Raw genomic sequence first — 20,929 nt, forward strand, 5'->3', positions numbered from 1 at the left:
CTGACTGTACACCGATTAATGAAATCTGGTTGAAAGGAGGAGTTAGGGAAATTGGCGTGTAAACTTAGCATATTAAAGAATGCGTTAATTTAGCGTGTGTATATGTATATTTAGCAGCTGTAGGCGTTAATTTGATGTTTGCAGGACCGCTTGCAGCCGTTTATTTAGCACGTTGGAACAAGTTGGACCGCCTGCCACATTTGCACATGCTTATTTGACTCATGTAGGCATTAACTTTGCGCTTGAAGGCGTTAATTTAGTGCCTGCACCTGCTTATTTTACACGCGTAGCATTAAAAAGATTGCGTTTTACCACGTCCTTTTTGAGCCTATCGGCGTTCCATAGGGGCACCCTTAGTGGCGTTGTCAGAAAGAGGATGTTGATACGCCTAGCTAGTCTAGCTAGCTTCTGTGTCGATGAACATCAGTGACCTCTGTTTGCCCTGCCTGAGTGTTGCCAGGTGTTGACTCTACAGGTAACTTTTATTGCATGTAGGGAAAAGGATGTGTGAATATTAGGGGTGAAACGGTACGCGTATTTATATTGAACCGTTCGGTACAGGGTTCACGGTGCAGTACGCACTGCGAACCGAACAATACATTAATCATATATTATAGCTAGGAATATATATATTTTATTTTTTATTGCATATATATTAACGTGGAAAAATATCCACATAGTAATAAAGTTGTCTGCAGTTCCGCTCATTAGTTATTTAACTCCAACAATAACAGAGCTGAGAGACTGTCTTAAGCAGCAATTATCTTATGAAGGAATTAGCAGTTAGCTAAATGCAAAGGAGCAATATGGCAAGCATTGGCGAGCCAGAACTAGAAGACGCCCAAGTATCATTCAGGTCTGCCGTCTGGGAACATTTCGGTTTCCCTGTAAACTATAACGGGGATTGCCAACGAGTGGTGGATAAAACTAATACAACATTTAGGCTCTGTTCATTGCCGTTAGCCTATTCGAGTGGCAATACGAGTAACATGACTACTCATTTGCGCCGACATCACCCCAAAGTGCCAATCGGTTGGACTAGGCGGGAAAATAAAAACGGCAATCACTTCTCACCACAGCCTTAACATGCTGACCAAACCGTGCGCGAGCGTTGCAAAATAAATTTACAAATCCATGTTATTCAATTATTACACCCACACTGCTCCAGCGAGCCAACTAGCGTCTACGGCTAAAATAGAACTCATTCCTATTTCTGACGCAGATCGCGCTGCAAGTCCTGCCTCTCCCATCTCCTCATTGGTTTATAGAAGCAGGTACCCACGTGCCATTTTGCCGGTAGTCGTGGTAATACAATGAAAGTTTAGATGCGATCACCATATAAGTTAAACGATGAAAAAGCCTGGAAGGAGGAGAGATCACTAGAAACGATTCGGTTGGCCGTTTTCTGTGTGTATTAATTGTCGGAGTAGAGGACCTTGTGCATTTCAGGTAAAATAACAACTCAATGTTTGTATCCCAGTACAAATTAGCTGGCAACAGCAAGCTAACTAAATAGGACAAATTAACGTTAGCTAGCAAGTGCAAGCTAACTAGCTAAATTGCCATACATGTTTAATGCTTTTCAACCTGTCCCCAAATTAATGTCATTGGTTCAGAGTTTGTTTTGATACTTTAACCAGCGTGTCGTGATCGCGTTTGGTGTGGTGGGGGCAAAATAAATGTATGCATGATAGCGCACGATGGCGCACGTGCGCAGCCGGTTTGGATTCCGGGCTAACGAAATCAACGCAGCAATAGCAAAATTCATAGCGGCAGATATGAGACCCTTCTCTGTGGCAGAGAATGCGGGGTTCAGAAACCTGTGGTCGAGCCGCGCTTCACTATTCCTTCCCGTACACATTTTGCCCAGACATTAATACCTGCCTTATACAAAAGAACAACTTGAGAGCGAGTTGTCAGAAACGCAGTCTGTTGCTCTAACAACAGACAGTTGGACGTCTAGAGCTACAGAGCTACCTTACTGTAACGGCTCATTTCATTACGGCAGCGTGGGAGATAAAAAGCCATGTCCTTCAAACACGTCCCCTTGAGAGGAGTCACACCAGTGTAAACTTGGGGGAAGAGCTAAGGGAAGTAGTTGCAGTGTGGAAGTAGGAGAGGGATAATGTAACGATTCCTGTGACCACTGACAACGCTAGAAATATTGTAAATGCAGTTGCACTAGCTGGATTGGGGCCACAGACAGGATGCTTTTCTCACGTTATTAATCTACCATCTCAAAAAGCAATGTCAATTAATCCAATCTCTCGCCTCCCAGCGAAGATCAGGAAGGTGGTATTCTTCTTTCATAAAAGCACAACTGCTGCACATGTTTTCAAGACAAAACAGGAGATGCTGGAGCTGCCAAACCACAAACTAATCCAATATGTCCCTACAAGATGGAATTCAAGCCATGACATGTTTGAGAGATAGCTTGAGCAGAAAGTTGTGGTGTATTCTACACTGACTGATCAAGCTGTGAGGAAGAATATCAAAGATATTGTAACTTTGTCTGAAAATGACTTAATACTAGCAGAGGAAGTTATCAAAGTGTGCAAACCTCTCAACAGTCACAACACTAATATGCACTGAGTGGTCCATGGTCCTGCCTAAGAAAACAATGATCCTGAAATCAATGGTGGCATCTGATGAAGATGAACCCGCAGTGTCAAGGAATGTCAAGACTGCTATCAGAGTAAACCTGGAGCCTAGATATGCTGACCCTGGTGTCCAAGACTTCTTACACAAGAGCACCTCTTTGAACCCCCGGTTCAAGTCCATGCTGCACCTGGATGCTGCTGCTCGTCTGAGAGTCTACATTGAACTCACAGCAGAGATTGTGACCAATATACAACAGGTATTGTATTTATTTTGATAATGTGACATTTTTTATTTGATTAATTAGTGATTTAAGCCACAGATACCACAGGAGCCAACCCCTCTCCAGAGACGGCAGACGACAGGGGTTCTCCTCCAGAAAAGAAGTCTGCCATAGCAGAGCTTTTTGGGGAGTTGTTCACGACCCAGGAGCAGGGAACCAAATCAAAGGTCAAGGTCATAGAGGAGGAGGTGACCTCATACAGGGACGTGGACTGTATTCCCCTGGATGCTGATTCACTTACATGGTGGAAGACCAAAGAGTTAATATACCCTCGTGTTGCCATGTTAGCAAGGCGCTACCTGGCTGTGCCTGGGACCTCTGTCCCTAGCGAGAGGGTATTTTCCTAAGCGGCTGACATTGTCACAGTAAGCCGATCTGTGCTCGCTACAGATAATGTGGATAGACTAGTCTTCTTAAAGAAAAACTTGAAAATCTGATAAAAAATGTTTTTTCAAGTAACCAGTCTCAAGGGGTCCTATTTTGTTTAAGGCACTGCTATGTGACTTAATTTTGATATATGGTGTTGGACTATGCACTCTTGTTGAAGTATTGTTTTAAATTTCTATTTTATTTCATGTTATATAGCAGGCACTGCAGTTTTTGTTGTCCCTTTGTTTCCATATGCTCCTGGGAATTCAAGCTACCCATGTTTACTATTATAAGTGAAATGGAAAATCGAAATACAAATTACATATTTCTCAGGCATTTATTTTGTCGATGTATCGAAACCGTACTAAACCGTGACACCACTGTACCGTATCGTACAATGAGTTTTGTGAACCGTTTCACCCCTGGTGAATATGTATGTTATTGCCTCTGCAGTATATTATTCTTAGGGTTTTGTTAGTGTACTTTGTTTTAAAGACGAGATGGGTCAGTACCAAAAACGGTATCTATTTTATGTATAAAGTATATTCTGACTTTATTTTACCCAGCACTTAATCTAGTATTTTACACTATTTATGAATGTAATGTTTGTTTTTGTGTCATATACAGTACCAGTCAAAAGTTTAGACACTCATGAAATTTTTTATTTTATTTGTATTTTTTACTATTTTCTACATTGTAGTATAATAGTGAAGACATCAAAACTATGAAATAACACATGGAATCATGTAGTAATCAAAAAAGTGTATATTAATATATTAATATATAAATATATTTTATTTGAGAAGGCCTAACAAACAGCAAAAGCACTAGCCTATGTCAATCTACTATCCCCCATAGTCCTAATATTGAAGAGAATCAATGAGCTTTATATTAGGAAGGTTGAGAAATAATATAGTAGGCCTAGCTTATAGAAAGCTGATGGGACCTTTCTCTTTTTAATAGAGGCCATCACACTGTTTTCAAAACGCAATTGCATTGCCTAAAGAGATGCGCAACATGAGCTCATGGACTCTCGAAGTGTTTGATTAGATTTTGGAACACATTTGCATTGATGTTAGAGTGATTAGAGGGACAATAGAGTGCTGAGTACCAGGCAGTTAGCAAGTTTGGTAGGTTGCTAATGAATCATCAGCAGCATCAGAGCTTGGAGAAGCCTTATTACTGTGACTAAATGGTCACATGGAATTTGACTGCCATCATGACACACCGCTGGTGTGGTGGAAATACGGCCACCGTAACAGCCCTAGTTCACTACAGTGTATCCTACTGTTGAGAGTGAACCAGAGCTACGCACAGACACCAAACACCGCAGAGACGTTGCCTTGGTGGTTGAGTCAGAGAAAGTCATACATGGTGTGAAGGGCCCGTCTCCTTTACAGTTTCTCAATCGCTTTGGCAAATGTTTTGAAACAGTCTTAACATTCTCTAAACTGTAAGTGCAATTGTCACAACTGTTGCATTTCTGCAAAATGTAACTCAGCCAAAACATTTAATTCATGCTTCAAAACCTAGTTATTGTGTCAGTAAATTGGCCAATGCCATAAAAATGAAAAGGAAAAAAAATAATTGTGTGAGCCGTACTGGTCAAAATGTTTTGATGTTTTTTCACCATGGCAGTCAACCCTGGAAATGTTTGTTTTATACAAATTTCTGTTTTGTTCTACTTTGTCTAGCTGAATGCTATTGTGTATCACACTGAGATTTGTAGATACCGATTTCAACAGTAGGTAAAAGTTTACTGGGAAAAGTCAATACTGTAGTACACAGAAAAATCATATGCACATTTGTATGTACAGTTGAAGTCGGAAGTTTACATACACTTAGATTGGAGTTATTAAAACTTGTTTTTCAACCACTCCACAAATTTCTTGTTAACAAACTATAGTTTTGGCAAGTCAGTTAGGACATCTACTTTGTGCTTGACACAATTATTTTTCCCAACAATTGTTTACAGACAGATTACTTCACTTATAATTCACTGTATCACAATTCCAGTGGGTCAGAAGTTTACATACACTAAGTTGACTGTGCCTTTAAACAGCTTGGAAAATTCCAGAAAATGATGTCAAGGCTTTAGAAGCTTCTGATAGGCTAATTGACATCATTTGAGTCAATTGGAGGTGTACCTGTGGATATATTTCAAGGCCTACCTTCAAACCCAGTGCCTCTTTACTTGACATCATAGGAAAATCAAATGAAATCAGCAAAGACCTCAGAAAACATTTTTTGTAGACCTCCACAAGTCTGATTTATCCATGGTAGCAATTTCCAAACGCCTGAAGGTACCACGTTCATCTTTACAAACAATAGTACGCAAGTATAAACACCATGGAACCATGCAGCCGGCATACCGCTCAGGAAGAAGACGCGTTCTGTCTCCTAGAGATGAACATACTTTGAGAAAAGTTGCAGTCAATCCCAGAACAACAGCAAAGGACCTTGTGAAGATGCTGGAGGAAACAGGTACAAAAGTATCTATATCCACAGTAAAACAAGTCCTATATCGACATAACCGGAAAGGATGTTCAGCAAGGAAGAAGCCACTGCTCCAAACAGCAATAAAAAAAAGCCAGACTACAGTTTGCAACTGCACATGGGGACAGAGATTGTACTTTTTTGAGAAATGTCCTCTGGTCTGATGAAACAAAAATAGAACTGTTTGGCCATCATGACCATCGTTATGTTTGGAGGAAAAAGGGGGAAGCTTGCAAGCCAAAGAACACCATCCCAACCGTGAAGCATGGGGGTGGCAGCATCATGTTGTGGGGGTGCTTTGCTGCAGGAGGGACTGGTGCACTTCACAGAATAGATGGCATCATGAGGCAGGAAAATTATGTGGATATATTGAAGCAACATCTCAAGACATCAGTTAGGAAATTAAAGCTTCGTCTCAAATGGGTCTTCCAAATGGACATTGACCCCAAGCATACTTCCAAAGTTGTGGCAAAATGGCTTACGGACAACAAAGTCAAGGTATTGGAGTGGCCATCAAATCCCTGACTTCAATTCTATAGAACATTTGTGGGCAGAACTGAAAAGCATGTGTGATTAAGGAGGCCTACAAACCTGACTCCGTTACACTAGCTCTGTCAGGAGGAATGGGCCCAAATTCACCCAACTTATTTTGGGAAGCTTGTGGAAGGCTACCCAAAATGTTTGACCCAAGTTAAACAAACAATTTAAAGGCAACGCTACCAAATACTAATTGAGTGTATGTGAACGTTTGACCCAGTGGGAATGTGATGAAAGGAATTAAAGCTGAAATAAATAATTCTCTGCTATTATTCTTACATTTCACATTCTTAAAATAAAGTGGTGATCCTAACTGACCTAAGACAGGGAATTCTTACTAGGATTAAATGTCAGGAATTGTGAAAATTGAGTTTAATTGCATTTAGCTAAGTTGTATGTAACTTTCGACTTCAACTGTACACAGTAAATTTATTTTTGTAACAATGTGTTACATCTAAACAGAATTCACATTTGCATGTCCATTTTTACATATAAAGTCACAGAATTTGCCACAAAATAATATCCATGCAAAAAAAAAAAAAAAAAACTGCAACAATGAAAAAACCTGTGGTAGTTCTGTGAAAAGAATAAATTGTACCTCCTCACAGTACGTAACACTACAAGTTCCCATCTTCTTGGTGGACATCCTGTCGCTCTTGTTGGTCTGGCCAGAGATTTTCGACAACATCACATCTGATGTTTTCCCTTGCGATGCACCGTGGCACAACCATCCCCTGCAGTAATTGCCTGTGATGTCCTCACAAGCAGCATTCATGGCATCTAACAGAGACCTCTGATCTTGTACCTGATAGTCTTTTATTATTATTATTTTTTTAATTTTACCCCCTTTTCTCCCCAATTTCGTGGTATCCAATTGTTAGTAATTACTATCTTGTCTCATCGCTACAACTCCCGTACGGGCTCGGGAGAGACGAAGGTCGAAAGCCATGCGCCCTCCGAAACACAACCCAACCAAGCCGCACTGCTTCTTAACACAGAGTGCCTCCAACCCGGAAGCCAGCCGCACCAATGTGTCAGAGGAAACACCGTGCACCTGGCTACCTTGGTTAGCGCGCACTGCGCCCGGCCCGCCACAGGAGTCGCTGGTGCGCGATGAGACAAGGATATCCCTACCGGCCAAACCCTCCCTAACCCGGACGACGCTAGGCCAATTGTGCGTCGAACCCCACGGACCTCCCGGTCGCAGCCGGCTGCGACAGAGCCTGGGCGCGAACCCAGAGTCTCTGGTGACACAGCTAGCGCTGCGATGCAGTGCCCTAGACCACTGCGCCACCCGGGAGGCCTGTACCTGATAGTCATATACTTTCCACCTCCATGCTGAAAAAAACTTTTCTTTTGGATTCAGGAATGGGAAGTGTGGTGGATGAACTCCATTGTTATCTTTTCATGTGCAGCAAACTATTCCCTAACAATGTTGGTTCGGTGGAAGCTGACATTATCCCACACAATTACATGATTTGGCAAATCTGGTCTAACTTAACCTCTTTCGTATTCTGGTATTAGTTCTCTGTAAAGTGCATTTAGGAAGGCCAAGAGAAGTTGGGTGTTATAGGGCCCAATGTGTGGAAAATGTGTGCTCACACCATTCTCAGAAATGGCACCACACATTGTAGTACTGCCCACACGTTGGCCTGGTGTGCCCATTTTAGCCCGGTCTCCAATGAGATTGCAGCCACGTCTCCTGCCTTTGGCCATATTGAACCCAGCCTCGTCCACAAAAACAAGAATGTGGGTCATTTCATGTCCTTCCAGCTCCATTATTCTCTATATAGTAACACAGAAACAAAATATAGAGTTAGTTTTACATAGCCTATTCTAGAATCAGACATTTAGGAAAGTAGAAATGCTTTCTGTTGTTATGGGTATCTACAACTTCAAGAAGTATATACAGGCATCATTGAGGTACAGTAAAACTCCCTGTACAATATACCATGTGCACACCAATGGTTTACCTGGACATACTGGTACCGCAGCTCCTTCAATCGGTCACTATTTCTCTCAAATGGCACCTTGTAGAGTTGTTTCATAGTCAATTCGATTTTTTTTTCAAACTCTCTCTTGTTGAAAGGCTGACAGAATTGATATTTGCATTTATGTTTGCACTTTGGATCTTTCTTAGCCTGATGGAATTGTTGGGATTGATCATGTTGCAAATTTCTTGTTGATGGCTGAATACTGCTCCTCTGCCACCAACATGAGGTCGTTGTGCAGTCCTATATATGACATGTAGATTTCACAATTAGATAATGTTGCAGATAGTATATTGTATTCAAATTGTGCAGTATTACTGTATATTCCTCACACGTGGTTTTCAGACTTGTATGTACCTTTACAATAGTTGCTGTATTGTTGTGAATTAAATGCTGTAACAAAAGTAAAGAACGAGTACATATTTATCTGTTTTCACTACAGAATGTTTGCACAATTGATGACACTGTGGACCTGTTTACATTAGGCTGTACTCGCCGACCAGCCTCTTCCATTGTAAGACCATGGTTTATGATATGGTCCACAATTGTGGCTCTGATTTCATCAGGGACTCTTATTCTTTGCCTCTACCTCTTCCTCTATTATGTCTTCCCCTAACACCACCACCACGCATTCTTACACATCTTCTTATTTCTCTTCCACGAGCATGTAGCTGCTGTTCAGGGTTGTGATGTTCCGCCATGTTCAAAAATGGTAGTGATTGTGCTGTGGGCAAGCTCCATATATATGCTTCCAAACTTGATTGGCTGATTGGTAAGATTGTGATTCCTATTTCATTACTATGTCACCTGGCAGGTAAATTGCCAATTTAGCAGACATCACAAACATTCCATGTCATAGATATTTATGGAATATACATGCATGTCTGACAGATTTTGATAATTGAATGGATCATTTTGTGATGGCTCACATGATGAAAGAATGTTTAGAAGTTGTGAAGAGTATGATCATTTCACTGAGAATTAACTCATCAGTTTTGATCAGCAAGCCATGTGCATGTAGTTGTTGTGCAAATTGTAGACAATTGTACTTACTCTTTTGCACATGTGCCAAAACACGTGCAATTTGCTTAAATGAATAAGAAATTCAATTCTGGTGTGAACAAGAAACAAATTGTTCAGAAATTTGAACTTATTGTTTATGGGGAAAAAAATATTATAATTTGAGAATTGAGCCAAAGCGATTTGAGAAAAACTGTAATACTTCTTACATTTTTCAACATGATTGCAGGGTTTGCATTTGATTACATGCACGGTACCTTACTCTGCATATGTTGGCAAATGACCACACTATGGTTTGACTCAAAGCATTACCTGGTACATTGAGTCCTGGTACATGGGACGAGACATAGAACAAATCGACAAGAGGTTGCTTGCCATAAAACCCCCAGTAAATGTCACAAGACCTCCACGCTCAATACGTTCACACACATTCTGGAAAGCCTCAGACACTTCCTCTTGTTTTACAGTCTTCCTTGCTTAAAATGAATTATACCGTCGCAGTATCTAGAGCACTTACTGCTCCTTGTACAAGGAAGCTGCTGTTTCCTGATAGAGTTCCCCTTATGACATTGATGAAGCTGAAATGCTCCTCAAGATATTTGTTGGTCGTTTTGAAACATTGTATGGGAAGTGTCATGTTTCTTTCAACATCTACATACTTCTACACACCACATCATTAGTAAGACATTGGGATCCTTTATAGTGTCAGTGCCTTCATATTTGAGAGCCACAATGGGAACTTTCTGAAACTCTTCCATGGCACAGATTGTTGAGATGTCCTGCCTTTACCAACATGCACCAAGGCTTGTCACAGTTGTTTATGCCAGTAGTTCCAACCAGCAAAGTAAAAGCTTTGTAGAAAGAATGCTGAGAGACTATAAGCTAACAACAAAGTGTGCAATGAAAAATGATGTGAGAATGCCAACACCAAGGGAGGCTTCTCTCCTTGGAGAATCAGGCTTAGTGAATGACCAGCCTTGCCGATTTCATCTAGGAGCAATAGTGCATGGCAATTGCATTCATGCGAAATCTAGCACCACACTATCAAAACAGGTCAAACATACAGTTGTCACAAACGAAGGGTCAGTGGTTCTGATAAGGAGTTTTGCAGACGTTGGTCATAGCTGTGACGTGGGGTATGTATTCAATGACCCCGTTAATACAACCAACTACACCGCAAAAGACCGAGACACAGGGGATACTGCTTCAGGAATAAAAAGAGAGTGGTTTCTCCAACAATGTGCAGTTAATAAAATGCTCAGACATCCGCACAACCTGTGTCTACATAAAAGACATTCCAGGTCTTGAGAGCAATTTGTTATGTATTCAGCCCAACAGATGGGAGGTAGATAAGGGTTTGGGAATTTGAGGGTTATGCTACATTAAAGCTAGGTTAATAGTTTGTTCTGACTGCAGTACCCAATAAGTTGGTGCTGGGAGGGGGGTGGGTGCTGTAGGTGGGGGGAGGAAAGGTGAAGGGGGTGGATAATGGCAGTTTTAGATGGCAGTTGTGTAAGCACAGCACAGCGAAGGTCCTCACGCTGCTGTCCACTCATCCGTTCTATAAACAGCTTTGTTACTGAGGGCATGGCCTGACACTTCAAGACTTTCAAATACAAAATGGTTGAGACTCTTCACAAAACTTGGTATAATAATGACATAGTATTTGCCTCTAGGATCGATGACCTCACCAGGATGGATCATATGGCATTTTGGCCTGCTGAAGCAATTTCCGTGAAATTTCAGCATCTATAGACCAGGATCTTATTAATATGTTCCAAAAACTAAGACCATATTAAATGCCATGGTCGCTGTGAGCCAATGAATTTGAGTGAATGCGTGGCCTGACACCTCAAGTCTTTCAAATACAAAATGGTTGAGAATTTTCACAAAACATGGTAAAACAATTATATAGGAACCCAAATGCAAAAATTCCTATGATGGTAATATAGGAGGCATATATTCTGCCGTTCATACATACATGTGTCGTCATCCATGGTTTTCAAACACTATATGTTCTATGAGGCATGCGTTGTTCATAAGGTTAGTGTCCTTTTCTGGTAATACATACTGAGTTCAAATCTGTTTTTTTCTTCAGATTATCACAAAACTTTTAATAACAATTACATAGAGGTCACAACTGAGCCCAAATGCTAAATATTAATAAGATGTCAATATAGGAAGTATATTCTGCAATTCATACATGCATGCTCTTCCATGGTTTTTGAGCCTCAGACTTGCCTGAGGCACTCATCTAGCAATACATACAGATCCATGGTGGGCCAGGTTTGAATCCTGCCACTGCTGCTTTCAGAAAGGGATCCCTTGACAGTGAGGGATTGTTGATGTTGTGCCTAAACCAAGTTTGATTTCAAATAATAAATGGCTTAAAATAAGGGTGTTATAAGAAAGCAAAAAGGGTAAAAGGAACCTGGGTCATCACTGCTTGTAGCTTTATTTATAGTTTTTTTGTTGTTGGTTAATTTATTTGTTCACAAACACTTAATTGCCTACACATAAAAACGGTCACTCACTTCACGGTGGTGGGTTTGGGACAGGGAGTTGAACTACGCAGTGACCCAGACCCTCCACTGTCGGAGACAACACACTCCTATTCATATGTTTTGTATATGTAATTAATTTTGAGTATTTGGAAAATATATACTGTATATAATAACGTTGTTCTATAAATTGTAACGTTGTTAAAATTAATAAACTGAAATTGCTTTTCATCTCACGAGTGGCGCAGAGGTTGAAGGCACTACATCCCAGTGCTAGAGGTGTCACTACAGACCCTGGTTCAATCCCAGGCTGTATCACAACCGGTTGTGATCGGGAGTCCCATAGGGTGGCGCACAGCGTTGTCCGTGTTAGGGGAGGGTTTGGCCGGGGTCGGCCGTCATTGTAAAATAATAATGTGTTCTTAACTTACTTGCCTAGTTAAATAAAGGATTCATTTTTTTCTTTTTTTCTGTCATCAACCCAAGGTGTACAGTCCCTCAAAAATGTCCAGTTTGTGTGTGTGGACACAATACATGAGTCAAACATGCTTTTGAAAATATAAAAGGATACACTGTACACCTGCCAACCGTGTCAGCATGCATTGACATTATACAGGATTATCAAAAATACTGCATGAATTTGCCATGCCCTGCATGAATTCATCTAGTCCTTTAGAAATAATCCTTGTCCTGCAGGATTGTACAGAAATAAATCCTACAGGATCTGCCTCTGTCTATTAACTTAATTTGACCTTTTCCTGCACAAATTTGCTTTATCCTGCCTCTGCAGTGCTTACTGCAGGAATTTGTCTTGACCTGCAGAAATGTACCTTGTCCTGCAGGAATATAAAAAAGAAAACTGCAAGACAATATAAAGTCTGGCAAAAGCATAGGAAAACTTGACAGTTATCAACTTTGACCTGCATCTCACCTGTACAATTCCTTCACAGAGGCTCAAATTCCTGCAGAATTCCTGTGGGACATTTTTGTAGGGGTCAAATTGCAAGGTCTCCCGAGTGGTGCAGTGGTCTAAGTAGCTGTGCCACTAGAGATCCTGGTTAGAGTCCAGGCTCTGTCGCAGCCGGCTGCGACCGGGAGACCCATGGGGCGGCGCCCAATTGGTTCAGCATCGTCTGGGTTAGGGGAGGGTTTTTCCGGCAGGGATGTTCTTGTCCCATCGTGCTCTAACAACTCCTGTGGCGGGCTGGGTGCAATGCATGCTGACCCGGTCACCAGGTGTACAGTGTTTCCTCCAACACATTGGTGCGGCTGGCTTCCGGGTTAAGCGGACATTGTGCCAAGAAGCAGTGCGGCTCGGCTGGGTTGTGTTTTGGAGGATGCACGACTCTCGACCATTGCCTCTCCTCAGTCCGTACGGGAGTTGCAGCGATGGAACAAGACTGTAACTACCAATTGGTAGTTTTTATACAAATATTTATACAAAATTACATTTGTACATTGGTTTCCTTACCCTGCAAGCAGTCGATGGACAAGGTTAAGACAGCAATCCATGCTTTAGTTTTGTGTAGCATTTACATTTTAGTAATTTAGCAGATGCTCTTATCCAGGAGTAATTAGGGTTAAGTAACACAAAACCAATGCAAGTGGATTTCCCTGATATATTATCACCTTCCATGTCCAAATCATCCGAAAGTGTTAAAAATGTATTGTATAGCTCAATAAAGTTTCACTTACATCGTTTTTTTTGCTATACTGTAAATGCTAAAAAGCTGGAGACAGCAACCAGGTAAACAAAACCCAAGCATGGATTGCTGTCTTATCTTGTTCATAGACTGCTTACAGGGTCAGGAAACCAATATGTAATTTATGTGAACTATCCCTTTAAGTCCACATCCCAGGCCGTTCATTGTGGAAATTCCCTGATATGCAAAACCCCCAAATTAATGAAAAGATAACCACCAAATAAGATCTGGAAATGATATGGTGTTCATCTTTTCTTGTTGGTGTTGAGGCATAGAGCTGGCTCTACACAATCAATAGCATAGGATGTGTATTCATCTTCTGAAAAGCATGAGCTGGCGCACACCCCAAAAAGTTAGTAGAGGTGCTTACTAATGGGGAGAACTGTAGGCTATAAAAAATAGAGTCGCAAACTCTATATGTAATCTCCCAGTAATTTATTGGGTAAACCACCAATGTTTTGGCATCATCTTGTATTCATCTTGACAATTTCTTAGATTTTTTTTCTGTAATGTCCTTTAACACAGTTTATATCAACCTTTGTCAGATGCTTTCAGACATCAAAAGTAGTGTAATGTCAAGAACATGCCAACAATTAGAACATCATGCTATATTAGAACATTAGAACATCATGCTATATGCCTCAATCTGGAAATGATTTGGTGCTCACTTTTGAATTCTGAAAACATCAGACAAGCTTTAGATTTTTAAGTGTAATAAAAAAAAATGTATTTTTTTGTTGTTGCAGTGGTGGGACGCAAAAGGGTCGTGGAGGTTTTTTGTTGTTGTGTGTGTGGACACAATACACGAGTCAAACATGCTTTTTTTTGTCTAAAATATTACTAGTTTATGTGAATACCCAGAAATGTTAACTCTTTGAATATGTACCACTTTATACAATATTTCATTGGTTTTAATTAAATGTGTTAGTTATTTCTATAAATTAAATGCATCTAAAGTACATTTTATAAATAAGATTTAAGGCCAAAACAAGTTAAAGAACCAGAAACCAAATGTGATAGTAAATTATTAAAACATTTTAGAGGCTATATAGCTGAATTCACCACAGACATGGTTTCAGTTGGTTTCACGAGAATCACCCTGCTGTGCCCCAACATCTCAGTAACCACCACCTACTGCTGCTCGTTGTTGCCATGGATACAGTGCCCTCTCTCTGTGGGTATGGAGGGATGGGGTGGAGAAGAGGAGAGGAAAGAAGTGACTCTGGCTGCTGCCTCTGCGTCATATTTATATCAGCAGAGAGCTAGCCGGCTCCCTTCCTCATCATCTGCGCGCTCCACTACATCTCCTCTCTCTTTTTGTCTCTTTTTCTGACAGTATATTTTTCTCTGCAGTTGACCTGGTGGATGTTTTAGTGAACAGGCTCTGGTGTTTCCACAGCCACGGACAGAGGACGGGAGGAGATAAAAGGGGGGAAAAGGTAAGCATGGATGGCGTGTGTGTGTGTCGTGAGGTGCCGAGTAGACAGACAGACAAAGAGGAGAGGTAAGCATTATTTTGTGACCTCACCTAAGATGGACTGGGACTGGGGGATTAGGCTAGCTATGCCATTGTCATTATTATGTGTTTGTGTGTGTGTAAAATGTTATGTTCATAATGAGTGTTTGTTTACCTCCAGAGAACAACATGTTCACAAGAGGTGAAGTGTGACCGTTCTCATTCAGGTGTGTGTGTGTTTGTGCAAGTACCTGACTCCTCCTGTGACATTGCTGTTGCTGCGTGCCTTCTGACAGGGAAAGATAGAGCTACACCATCTTTGTTTTCGGAAAAACTGCTTTAGAGAGTGAGCGCCAGTGCGAGAGACACTGCCTGTTTGTGCAGTCAGCGACGTGTATATCTCTAGCCTCAACGCCTTTCTGGCGTAGAAACAAAAGCCATTTCTCCAAAGCTGGAGTGGAGACAGACACACAGACATACTCAAACAGAAACAAACACACACACCCCTCTCTCTCTCTGTGAAATGACTCATATCTGCCTTTGTTCTCAGTTCACCCTTTTAAAAGCAGAGTTCTACTTACTGTCAGCTGAGATAATTCTGTTTTGTCCTGACTGGAGAGAGAGAGAGCGAGAGAGACTACAAATAGTAAAGGCCTTAGGGAGGGTGTTAATAGTTCCTCAGAAATGTGTCTAACAGTATGTATGACATTCAGCTCTGATGGCTCTGACACAGCACGTAATAGCATTTAGGGAATGTCGTGTCCCACTTGTTATTTTTGTAAATTGGTTGTTATGTTTCCTCAACGTATTGATCCTGACAGACGGATAACAAAGAGCTTGAGCTTGTTAAGAGAAGTCCCGCTCCTACTGTGTGTGTGTGTGGTCTGTCTGTCTGTCTGTCTGTCTGTCTGTCTGTCTGTCTGTCTGTCTGTCTGTCTGTCTGTCTGTCTGTCTTGGTTTTGATTTATTAGGATCCCATTAGCCGACACCAATGGTGACAACTAGTCTTACTGGGGTCTGACATAACGAAAAATGAATTACAGACAAAAGATTTTACAGTTTACATACATGCAAAAACATTAAGATGTAATGTGTGTGCATCTATCAGTTACACATACATGTCAGTACATACACACAACAAGTAGGTCACATAAGGGAGACGCATTGTACCGTGAGGTGTTGCTTTATTTGTTTTTTGAAACCAGGTTTGCTGTTCACTTGCGCTATATAAGATGGGAGTTCCATGCACTCATGGCTCTGTATAATACTGTACGTTTCCTTGAATTTGTTCTGGTGGCATGTCTGGTGGGGTAAGTGTGTGTCAGTGCTGAGTGTAAGTTCATTATGCAAACATAGTATACAAACATAGTGATGTGGTGGACTGTAATATTATTGAGTTAGAGAGAAGACGCTTGATGGAGAGAGGTGGAGAGGGAAAAAGAGGGGAGAAGAGAGCTAGGGTGAGGGACAGCTAAGAAGGCTCATACTGGAGGGTGATGTGTGTGTGTGTGTTTCATGGGTCTCCAGTGTCCCAGCGCCCCAGGTGGGCTTTGCATTTTTAATCGATGCTGTCTGTAGTGATTAACACTGCTGTTCTACACACAGATACAAAACAGAGGGAGGGAGGACAAGGGTGAGAGAGAGGCAGAGAGTTTTGAGGTTATTCCTATTTTCACCATTTACAAAGTTGAACAAATGAGCTTTAAAAGGGATGCTCAAATCAATGAGCTGCACATTTAGCAGTGGAGGCTGCCCAGAGGAGGAAGGGGAGAACCATCCTCAGTGAAATTCATAAAGATAAAAATAGTGAAACATTGAAAAGTTTTCCTTTTTAGATAAAACTATACTAAATATATTCACATCAACAAATAATTTATTAAAACACACTGTTTTGCAATGAAGGTCTACAGTAGACTCAGCAGCACTATGTAGGGTAGCACCATGGTGTAGCCGGAGGACAGCTAGGTAAGCTTTTGGTTTTATGATTTTATTGCTACCAGGGCCCGCCGGTGTAACTGCTATCAAATCAAATCCAATTTTATTGGTCCCATTCACATGGTTAGCAGATGTTATTGCGAGTGTAGCGAAATGCTTGTGCTTCTAGTTCCGACAGTGTAGCAATATCTAATAAGTAATCTAACAATTCCACAACAACTACCTAATACAGACAAATCTAAATAAAGGAATGGAATAATATATACATATTTGGATGAGCAATGACAGAGCGGCATAGGCAAGATGCAATAGATGGTAAAAAATACAGTATACAGTTGAAGTCGGAAGTTTACATACACCTTAGCCAAATACATTTAAACTCAGTTTTTCCACAATTCCTGACATTTAATCCTAGAAAAATTCCCTGTCTTAGGTCAGTTAGGATCACCTTTTTATTTTAAGAATGTGAAATGTCAGAATAATAGTAAAGAGTGATTTATTTCAGCTTTTATTTATTTCATCACATTCCCAGTGGGTCAGAAGTTTACATACACTCAATTAGTATTTGGTAGCATTGCCATTAAATTGTTTAACCTGGGTCAAACGTTTCGGGTAGCCTTCCACAAGCTTCCCACAATAAGTTGGGTGAATTTGGGCCCATTCCTCCTGACAGAGCTGGTGTAACTGAGTCAGGATTGTAGGCCCCCTTGCTCGCACACGCTTTTTCAGTTCTGCCCACACATTTTCTATAGGAATGAGGTCAGGGCTTTGTGATGGTCACTCCAATACCTTGACTTTGTTGTCCTTAAGCTATTTTACCACAACTTTGGAAGTATGCTTGGGGTCATTGTCCATTTGGAAGACCCATTTGCAACCAAGCTTTAACTTCCTGACTGAAGTCTTGAGATGTTGCTTCAATATATCCAAAATTTTCCATCCTCATGATGCCATCTATTTTATGAAGTGCACCAGTCCATCCTGCAGCAAAGCACCCCCACAACATGATGCTGCCACCCCCGTGCTTCACGGTTGGGATGGTGTTCTTCGGCTTGCAAGCTTCCCCCTTTTTCCTCCAAACATAACGATGGTTGTTATGGGCAAACAGTTTTATTTTTGTTTCATCAGACCAGAGAAACATTTCTTCAAAAAGTACGATCTTTGTCCCCATGTGCAGTTGCAAACCGTAGTCTGGCTTTTTTTAGGGTGGTTTTGGAGCAGTGGCTTCTTCCTTGCTGAGCGGCCTTTCAGGTTATGTTGATATAGGACTCGTTTTACTGTGGATATAGATACTTTTGTACCTGTTTTCTCCAGCATCTTCATAAGGTCATTTTGCTGTTGTTCTGGGATTGCAACTTTTTGCAAAGTATGTTCATCTCTAGGAGACAGAACGCGTCTTCTTACTGAGCGGTATGATGTCTGCGTGGTCCCATGGTGTTTATACTTGCGTACTATTGTTTGTACAGATGAACGTGGTACCTTCAGGCATTTGGAAATTGCTCCCAAGGATGAACCAGACTTGTGGAGGTCTACAATTTTACAGTGAATTATAAGTGAAATAATCTGTCTGTAAACTATTGTTGGAAAAATGACTTGTGTCATGCACAAAGTAGATGTCCTAACCGACTTGCCAAAACTATAGTTTGTTAACAAGACATTTGTGGAGTGGTTGAAAAACGAGTTCTAATGACTCCAACCTAAGTGTATGTAAACTTCCGACTTCAACTGTATATATATGACATGAGTAATGCAAGATATGTAAACATTAGTAAAGTTGCATTATTAAAGTGTCTAGTGATCCATTTATTAAAGTGGCCAATGATTTCAAGTTTGTAGGTAGGCAGCAGCCTCTCTGTGTTAGTGATGGCTGTTTAACAGTCTAAACTGCTAAAATGCTTTCTGACTGTACACTGTAATGCATGATTGTAGCGGGTTTACTAATGCGTTAGTTCTAGTAGCTATGTTGACTATGACATTGGCTAATATGGTGACAATGATGTAGGCTGTGTGTTGCGGTTAGCGGTCACAGTGGCGGTTCTAGACCATTTCAACTGGGGGGGCCAAGCTGGGGCCAGTTGTACTGTTAGAGGGGCCAGTTACATTAGACGTTATTGTTGTCATATCGTAAAAAGTATTTCATACTCCACATTTAGGGGGGCCACAAGGGGGTCCAAAATTGTTGTCACAGGGTCACCCCCCCCCCCCCCCCAGAACCGCTAGTGAGCGGTCATAATTTGAAGGTTTGTCTTGGAAATGTTTTTTACCTGGTCACAGACAGCTAATGTGTTGTGCACTGAAGTCCACATGCGAAGGGAAAAGGATATACAACAAGTGAAGTGATCATGATGTTTTATGTGGCTACTATAAAAGTGAACTGTGTTTGCATGTGATCTGGGGTGTATTCATTCTGCCAATTCTGTTGAAAAAACGTTTCTTAAACGGAAGCAAACGGAACGAAACGGGGATAAACATACCTGCATTTGTCCAATAGAACCTCTCATTTGCAGCTGTTGGACTAATGATTACAGCTAGATGAGCTAGATGCAGGCAAGCGTGTGCAAGGCTGTATTGAATGTGTAACTGTCTGTCACCTTGATTGCAAAAAAGTCTCTCGACCTGTGCACCTATGTTGTAAACTTTCATTCATAGGCTAGGTTGTAGCAACCCCATGATGGGTACAGGGAAATTAGAGTATCATGTTGTAGCCTAAACCTATCGATGTTACGTTGAGCTGAGTGAATGGAATATGAATGACAGTCATCCAATATACTTTATGAGAAATAATGCCATGCTCAAAAAATTATCATCCACCCTCCTCTTAAACGGCACCAACCGGCACTGACATTTAGATCACCAATTACATAATAGAGCAGGCAATGGCCGTTCAATGTTTGCAAAGTATAGCCTCTGCACATCATACGTTTTGAAAAACAGAAGATTGCCCTCTCTGTTGCCCCGTGCAAGCATATCTGTTGCCCTGTATACGCATAATTACTGATATCTTTGCCACAATAAGCGATTTCAAGAGAGCTATGGTTCGTGCCCCCCCCCCTCTCATATTTATCTTTGCCCACGAGGATTGCAATTTGCATATTAACAAACCAACCAGAGCCCTATATTTCCTACTTCCTGATTGTTAAATAGAGCTAGAAAGAGAGCTCCGATCCTGTTGTACTTCTCATTATATGTCCTGTTCTTCTAACCCTTTTTTCTCACTTTCCTCTGTTTCTTGCTCTCTCTCTGCATGTGTATCCTTGCATATGGAGGGAGGACTGGAGGCGGCTGTTTCCAGCAGAGCAGAGACCTACAACATGTGAGAAGATGTCTGTTGGAGGCTGCGCTTGCCCTGGTAAGTCTCACCATTTCTCGCTCTCTGTCTCTGCTCTCTCACTCTCTATTGCTCTCTCTGTCTTCTGTCTCTCTCTCGTGTGTCTCCCGGGTGGCGCAGTGGTCTAGGGCACTGCATCGCAGTGCTAGCTGCGCCACCAGTCTCTGGGTTCACGCCCAGGCTCTGTCGCAGCCGGCCGCAACCGGGAGGTCCGTGGGGCGACGCACAATTGGCATAGCGTCGTACGGGTTAGGGAGGGTTTGGCCGGTAGGGATATCCTTGTCTCAGTATGTAAAATGTAATAAAATGTATGCACTCTACTGTAAGTCGCTCTGGATAAGAGCGTCTGCTAAATGACTAAAATGTAATGTAAAAAATGTGTGTCTTTTCTGCCGTAAAGGTAAAGTCCAGCAACTGGTTTACAGTGTGTTCCTCACTCAATATTCAGTGTACTTTATTTATCAGCAAGACTGCACAACGGCTACTAGCGCTCACTAGCTATTACTAGCGCAACTCCTACATACACGGATACGTCTTTCCCCCATGTTGAATGACACAACGTTTTCTTGCTCGGACAAGTTTGGGTCAGTGGAATGCTCCTGTGCCCTCAGAACAACATTGTTCCTTATGGAGGTGTGTCTGGTTTGTGTGAGTGTGTGTTTGTGCGCATGCGTGCACATTTGATTGTCACTCTCTCTCTGGCAGCTTCGTCTAT

The 20,929-nt window shown here is 41.5% G+C and overlaps 1 protein-coding gene across 5 annotated transcripts in view; it reads left to right on the plus strand.

The window, feature by feature from the left end:
* The first annotated feature begins 344 nt into the window (after window positions 1–344).
* The window catches only part of LOC139570633 (LIM domain-binding protein 1-like), a 60,077-nt gene continuing 39,492 nt past the window's right edge, over window positions 345–20,929 (plus strand). Inside the window, exons 1-3 of one of the 5 annotated variants that reach the window (XM_071392667.1) lie at window positions 345–475; window positions 14,852–14,937; window positions 20,153–20,235. In XM_071392667.1, coding sequence (XP_071248768.1) covers window positions 20,208–20,235 — 28 coding nt within the window. In that variant the 5' untranslated portion in view covers window positions 345–475; window positions 14,852–14,937; window positions 20,153–20,207. Of the gene's footprint in view, window positions 476–14,716; window positions 14,938–20,152; window positions 20,236–20,929 lie in introns of those variants that run through there. The other 4 variants (XM_071392668.1, XM_071392669.1, XM_071392672.1 and 1 more) reach the window with 4 other exon arrangements.

The sequence above is a fragment of the Salvelinus alpinus genome, chromosome 3 (assembly GCF_045679555.1).
Source record: "Salvelinus alpinus chromosome 3, SLU_Salpinus.1, whole genome shotgun sequence".
NCBI classification, from domain to species: domain Eukaryota; kingdom Metazoa; phylum Chordata; class Actinopteri; order Salmoniformes; family Salmonidae; genus Salvelinus; species Salvelinus alpinus.